At 35.4% G+C, this 7,860-nt stretch overlaps 1 protein-coding gene across 1 annotated transcript in view; it reads right to left on the bottom strand.

Moving 5' to 3' along the window:
* Window positions 1-344: 344 nt before the first annotated feature.
* LOC122747963 (phosphatidylinositol 3,4,5-trisphosphate 3-phosphatase TPTE2-like) overlaps window positions 345-7,860 on the bottom strand; it is an 82,151-nt gene continuing 74,635 nt past the window's right edge. Inside the window, exons 16-18 of the mRNA XM_043993725.1 lie at window positions 3,276-3,371; window positions 1,913-1,983; window positions 345-447 (exon numbers count right to left, since the gene is read on the bottom strand). Of these exons, the coding sequence (XP_043849660.1) occupies window positions 345-447; window positions 1,913-1,983; window positions 3,276-3,371 (270 nt within the window). The remainder of the gene's footprint in view (window positions 448-1,912; window positions 1,984-3,275; window positions 3,372-7,860) is intronic.

Below are 7,860 nucleotides of genomic sequence, written 5' to 3'. Positions count from 1 at the left end.
CATATGCCTTTTTTTCTTTTCTTTTTTTTTGGTTGGGGAAATGAGGATTAAGTGACTTGCCCAGGGTCACACAGCTAGTAAGTGTCAAGTGTCTGAGGCCTTATTTGCACTCAGATCTTTCTGCATCCAGGGTAGGTGCTTTATCCACTGTGCCACCTAGCTGCCCCCAGCATATGTCTTTTACCTGTAACATTTAATAGAATTCTTAAATACATAGAGTACAAATGAATACACTAACAAAGAAATGTAGATTTAGAAGATGACTCTATGTAGTAAGGGGTTCACAGGAACATGATTCTTTAATAGAAGGGAGTAACATTTAAACAAATATATACTTCTGTAGATCATGTCTTCAGAAACAGTAATTCCACTGCAAAATCTTCACGGTAAACATGCCATGTTTTTGGTTTATGGGGATTATCCAATTCATTTCTGTGAAGATAGAGCCTAAGAGGGGGGAAAATAATGAAATTTGATCTTTTCTGAGCTTTGAAAAAGCAGGAGTTTACTAATTTTCTATAGAGCATCCTCTTCCTGCCTTTTTATACTTCTTCCCTTTCCAAAGCAATTCAAAGTAGCAAGCAAAAATTTAGATAACACATATTGATTCTCTTAGTGGTTTATAGGTGCAAACTTCTTTCCCATATGAAATTTTCGGGTGGGTGGGGTGGAGGGCAGGGCAATGAAGGTTAAGTGACTTGCCCAAGGTCACAGCTAGTAAGTGTCAAGTGTCTGAGACTGGATTTGAACTCAGATCCTCCTGAATCCAGGGTCAGTATTTTATCCACTGCACCATCTAGCTGCTCCCTCCCATATGCAATTAAAAACAAAGATAAAACACCTTTTTTTAGAAGTGTTTTAGTGTCAAATACAAATCATCCTGAGTTTATGTCTTCTTTTGTAACTAGCTCCTTCTATTTTTTTTTTCTCCCTGCCCTTGTATTTCCCTCCTACAATGGAAAGGTTAGATATTGTTTTGGAAGAAATAACTTGCTGAAAGCCTTTATTGAATTCTTCTGAAACCATTTCTTTTATAGAATTAAAACAATGCATTTTTTTTTTTTGGTGAGGCAATTGGGGTTAAGTGACTTGCCCAGGGTCACACAGCTAGTAAGTGTCAAGTGTCTGAGGCCAAATTCGAATTCAGGTCCTCCTGACTCCAGGCCCGGTGCTCCATCCACTGCACCACCTAGCTGCCCCAAAGCAATGCACTTTTTTTTTTTTGGCAGGGCAATGAGGGTGAAGTGACTTGCCCAGGGTCACACAGCTAGTAAGTGTCAAGTGTTTCAGGCCAGATTTGAACTCAGGTCCTACTGAATCCAGGGCCCGCTGCTTTATCCACTGTACCACCTAGCTGCCCCCACTTTTTACATTTAAAACATTAAACCAATTTCTGGGTATGATGGAACTCAGGCAGAAATTAAGCACCAAGAATAATATTCAGCTTTTTCTCCAGGAATTTCTACTAGGTATAATACTACTCATTCTCCAGACCCAAAATTAATATTTTAAAATCAAAGTTTTCTTTTTGTATAAAGAGTGGTACCTCAGCAATGCCAACAAATATGCAATTTTTAGGGGACTACTCCCTTCACTACAGAGAAATAGAACCCCAGATACCCTCTCCTAGGCTTGGGATTCTCACACACATTGGAAGTTTCTTTGGTATATTAACCTCAAAAACATTTTTTTTACTTCCCTGCTGTCAAATTTAAGTGATAACTGACATTTCAATTTTTAATTCTTTGAACCCATCATTGCACACATCTAAATGTGAGCTGATAATGGCTATTTACCCATTGCCTCTCTTTTTTTATTCCTCCTTTTAAAATACACACACACCTATTCCCCACCCCCCACACACATACACACCCCTAGGGTGAATTTATTTTAATTAGGTTATATTTCATACCTGTTGTTTTCTATAAAAGCTGTATTGAACCAAAAGAAAAATGGACACTTCTCATATAGGTTAGGAAGGGCCTAAAAATACATAAAATATATACGATGTTAAAAGGGTTACTTTTTCTTAGCAAAATTTCAAGAACTAGTTATTTCAATTCTAAAAAGAATTAAGTCCCAGCCCCCATCCTTCAGTTAAATATTGGTCATTTATATTAGTTTAAGTTAGTTTAAAGAGTAATAGAATGTATAAAAGTTTTCATATCATATATCATTGTCTATCAGAAACTAAGTATTAAAGACAACTAATAATTATGAGTATTTAATATTTTCAAAATACTTTCAATCCATTGTTTGATTTTAACCATGAGAGGTTAAGAGATTTTCACATGTGTACATATCCTTTACAGAATTTTATTAGAGAAACTGAGACATGCATTGTTTAAATGTCCATGGTTATATTGCTAATAAGTTATGGAATCAGGACTAACACCCAGGCTTCCTAATGTTTTGTCCAGTGTTCTTTCCATTATTCAAATTTAATGATTGAGGGTATCATTCCAGGTTACTCAGTTGCATGGGGGCCAGAAGATGATGGTCTATTCTATAAATCAATCATCCTCAGCCAGTTCTTCTGTCTTTTACCATTTTATTATTGATTAACTCTTTTCCAGTGGAGGAATAGCAGGAATTGAATGGAGCTAAAATTAATGTCATCAGTCAGTTTAGCTGATACCAAACTTTTATTGGTTAACAGTTCTAGTGAAAGTTTTGGTGGCTAAGGAAATTGAACTTATTGGAAAAGCTCGAATTTGAAACTTCATTGTGAATTTCCATGATCTATACATTCTTTATTCCCTACTTCCATTGAAAATTAATAGCTGGTTGGTTCTCCATTAGGAAACTGCTGGAGAAAATTTCAAGCTAAGAATTGCATTGATTGTTTCTGTTAGAATATATTACCAGGGGCCCCCTGCTGTGAGAGCATGGGTTGACCTTTCTAAGGTTCAGTGTCTCGAAGTTCCCGCACATCAACATGAGACCAGTCTCAACCAATTAGTTTGAAGCAGTGTGTGAGGCAGTTGGTTTTGTCAGTTGGTGATTGGAACCTCGTGAGAGGTAGAGCTCTGATTGCTCCTGGAGGGTAGGTTAGTTTTTCCTATTCTTTCAGAGATACTTATTCTCTCTTTGTTAACCTCTAATATATTTTTATTTTATTTTATTGTTATTATTATTTTTAACCTCTAATATATTTTAATAAATGTTTAATATCTAAACTGTTAAACTGTTGTCCTAGTTAGCTTTCTCCACATTGGGGACAGGTAGGGTGACCACACACATTTAGTTATACCCATCACACTTCTTGTACTTACAGAATTGTAGAAAAACTTTATTTTCACATCACCAGAGATGTCTGGACAGTTATTTAGTCGGATATTTACAGAATTCTTGTCATCATCAAAAGATACCTGTGATTGAAAAATGTGACTTAGAAGCATTAATAAGCAAGGTGCCCAGGGTGGAGTCAAGATGATGGAGTAGAAGTAGGAACTCACCAGAACTCTCCTGAATTCCCCTCGAAATAACTTGAAAATAATGCTTCAAATTGAATTCTGGAGCAGCAGAACCAACAGAAGGTTGAAGTTAAATAATTCTCCAGCCCAAGACAACTTAAGAAGTCAGCAGAAAAGGCTAAGGCCAGCAGCAGGCCTTGAAGGTGGCTGCATTGGTATCAGTTGTACATTTTGGTGTTCTCAGTCCATAGATGGTAAGGGGGTTATACAACTGGTCAAAAGCGATTACAAGTGACCCTTTACAGTCACTGAGTTCAGGACCATTTTGTATTGCCCATATTTAGTTCCAGGGTGAAGAAGAACACTTACCACTCACAAAGGAGCAGGGGCCCTTGTCTAAGTTCCAAAGCTGAAAAGAACATTAGCACTTGCAGAAGAGAAGGGTCCCAAGTCACAGTCACAAGGCCAAAAGGAATGATAACACTTATGGCTACAGGGGAACAAAGTCCTTCCTGGATAAAGACCAGAGCACAGTCCAGGAGAGAAGTGACCACACCTCTTCTTAGATACAGAGTCCCAGAATTAGCTAAGAAAACAGTAGTGTGAAACACTCTTGGGACAGTGCCCTCTCCGTCCTGGGAGCAAAGTCCAACTTTTAGATAAAATTAAAAGTAAAGAAATAGGCTAGAAAAATGAGCAAAAGACAAAAAATTAACCATAAAAAGTTATTATGGTGACAGGGAAAATCAAGATACAAACTCAGAAGACAATGATGTCAAAACAGCTATAAGCAAAGCCTCAAATAAAAATGTAAATTAGATACAAATTCAATAAGAATTCTTGGAATAGTTCAAAAAGGATTTTAAAGCTCAAATAAGAGGAGTAGAGGAAAAATTGAGAGAAGAAAGAAAAGAAAAGAAAATGATGCAAGAAAATTAGTGGAAGAAATTCAATGGCTTAGTAAAAGAGTCACAAAAAATACTGGGGGGAAAAAAACAACTTAAAAAGCAGAATTGGCCAATGGAAAAAAGAGGCATAAAAGCTCACTGAAGAAAATAATACTTTCAAAATTAGAATTGAGCAGGTGGAAGCTAATGACTGTATGAGACATCAAGAAGCAATGAAACAGGGGGCAGCTAGGTGGTACAGTGGATAAAGCATTGGCCCTGGATTCAGGAGGACCTGAGTTCAAATCTGGCCTCAGATACTTGACACTTACTAGTTGTGTAACCCTGGGCAAGTCACAACCCTCATTGCATTGCAAAAGAAAAAAAATGAAACAAAATTTTAAAAATGGAAAAAATAGAAGAAAGCATAAGGTATTTTATAGGAAAAACAATTAATCTGTAAAATACATTGAAGAGAAATAATTTAAGAATTATTGAATCTGAAAGCCATGATTAAAAAAAGGCTAGACATCATGTTTCGAGGAATTATCAAGCAAAACTTCCCTTATATCCTAGAATGAGTGTGTAAAATAGAAATTGAACGAATCCACTGATCACCTCCTGAAAGAGATCCCTAAATGGAAAGTCCTAGGAATATTACAGCCAAATTCCTGAGTTTCTAGATCAAGGAGAAAATATTGTATAAGTATCCAGAAAGAAACAATTCAAATTCTATGGAGTCATAGTAAGGATCACACAAGATTTAGCAGTTGCCATATTAAAGAATTAGAGGGTTTGGAATATGATATTCTGGAAGGCAAAGGAGTTAGGATCATAGCAAAACTGCGTATAATTCTTCAGAATAAAAAATGGTTATTTAATAAAATAGAGCACTTTCAAGCATTCCTAATGAAAAGACCAGAGCTGAATAGAAAATCTGACTTTCAGATACAAGATTCAAAAGAAACATAAAAAGGTATATGGGAAAGAGAAATCATAAGGGATTTATAAGGTTAAATTGTTCACATTCATATATGGGAAGATGATTCTTATAACTTCTATGCTAGAAACCTTTCCAATAAGATCAGGGGTAAAGCAAGGATGCCCATTATCACCACTATTCAGTATTATATTAGAAATGCTAACTATAACAATAAGAGAAATTAAAGAAATTAGAATAGACAATGAGGAAACAGAACTATCACTCTTTACAGATGATAAGATGGTATACTTAGAGAATCAACTTAAAAACTAGTTGAAATAATGAACAACTTCAGGAAAGTTGCAGGATATAAAATAAAGTCACATAAAATATGTTTAACATGATTGTACTGTATAACCTGTATCAGATTGCTTGTTGTCTTGGGGAGGAGGGAGAAAAATTTGGAACTCAAAATCTTACAAAAATGAATGTTGAAAACTTTGCATGTAACTGGAAAAATAAAACAAAATATTATTAAAAAAAATAAAATAAGGCCACATAAATCATCAGTATTTTTTTATATTACCAACAAATTCCAGTAGGAAGAGATGAAAGAGAAAGTTTATTCAACTGTAGATAATATTAAAATATTTGTACCTGCCAAGAAAAACCCAGGAACTTTATGAATACAATTATAAAACACTTTTCACACACAGTCACATGCAAATAATTGGAGAAATATTAATTGCTCATGGGTAGGCCAAGTCAATGTAATAAAAATGACAATTCTACCTATATTAATTAATTTATTTGGTGCCATATCAATAAAATTAATACAAACATCTTGTATAGAGTTAGGAAATAACAAAATTCAACTGGAAGAACAAAAGGTCAAGAATATCAAGGGAATCACTGAAAAAAACAATAGGAAGAAAAGTGGCAATACCAGGTCTCAAACTGTGTTACAAAGTGGTAATTATTAAAATGGGGCAGCTATGTGGAACTGTGTATAGAGCACTGGGTCTGGAGTGAGGAAAACTCTTTGTGAGTTCAAATTAGGTCTCAGAGATGTCCTAGCTGTATCATTCTGGGCAAGTCACTTAACCCTGTTTGCCCCAGTTTTCTCATCCTTAAAATGAGCTGGAGAAGGAAATGGCAAACCACTCCAGTATTGTAATGATTAAAAATGAGATACATAGCCTCTGGATAATTTAATCATTTTATCAATAGGACAGCAAGTTATTAATAAAAGGATGATACATGGCCATCTCTCTCAGACCAAAGACCCCAATGGTGGTGGGGTCACAGAATATATGCCCATTGAAGAGGAGGTGTTTCTGAGGGATTCCTAATCACCTCTGATTAGTTAACTTAATTTGGAGGTATACTATATTAAAATTAAGGACTAATAGCAGGCCCCCCCCCAACTTTGGGCTGACTATTAATCTTCACCCCAGACCAAATTTTTATTGCCCCAACAAGAATTTAGAAGGGTCATTCTTATCAAGATTCCTAAAGGCTTATAGCCCTGACCAGGACCAAGAAGAATTGACTTTATTTTATCAAGGAGGTCTTTGGAATGGGGGAAATCAGGATTGAATCTCCAAGATATTGGCTACAAAAATAATTTCTCACAGTATTCTTGCCAAGAGAACCCCAAATGGGGTCACAAAGATTCATACATGGCTGAAAAATGACTCAACAACAACAAAAAATTATCAAAACAATTTAGTACTGGTTAAGAAATAGAATAGTAGATCAGTGGAATAGATTAGTCATACAATACACAGTAATAAATGACCATAGTGATTTAGTCTTTGATAAACCCAAAGAACCAAGCTTTGAGAGCAAGAACTTATAAAAATTGCTGGGAAAAATGAAAAATAGTTTGGCAGAAATTAGGTCTAGACCAACATATCACACTATATACAAAGATATGGTCAAAATGGAAGCATGATTTAGACATAAAGAGTGATATCATAAGCAAATTAGGGGAGCATGGAAACTTTTACTTATGTAGATAAGGGAATAATATATTACTCAATAAGAGAGCAAGAACATTAAATTAAATTTAAATGTTTTTGCACAAACAAAACTAATGTTGTCAGGATCGAAAGAAAGCAAGAAACTGAGAAAAAATGTTATAATAAGTGTCTCTGATAAAGTCCTCATTTTCCAAATATATCTCAATATAACTGAGTCAAATTTATGGGAAAATGAGTAATTCCCTAACTGATAAATGGTTAAAAGGATATAAACAAGTCATTTTCAGACAAAGAGATCACAGCTATCTATAGTCATAAGAAAAAAATGCTCTAAATCACTATTGATTAGAGAACTGCAAATTACTTCACATCTACCAAAACTGCCCCCTCTGAGATCACTTTAAAAATCACTTAATTGGGGGGCAGCTAGGTGGCACAGTGGATAGAGCACCGGCCCTGGAGTCAGGAGGACCTGAGTTCAAATCCGGCCTCAGACTTGATACTTACTAGCTGTATGACTCTGGGCAAGTCACTTAACCCTCATTGCCCCACAAAAAAAAAATCACTTAATTGTCACCAAAACCAGTGGTTCCTTTTTCATTCTCCACCTTCTTTGATTCTTTTGCAGCTTTTGACATTTTTCTTCTTGC

This window comes from Dromiciops gliroides, chromosome 3, assembly GCF_019393635.1.
Source record: "Dromiciops gliroides isolate mDroGli1 chromosome 3, mDroGli1.pri, whole genome shotgun sequence".
Classification (NCBI taxonomy): Eukaryota; Metazoa; Chordata; class Mammalia; order Microbiotheria; family Microbiotheriidae; genus Dromiciops; species Dromiciops gliroides.
This window is presented reverse-complemented; position numbering and strand designations above follow the sequence as displayed.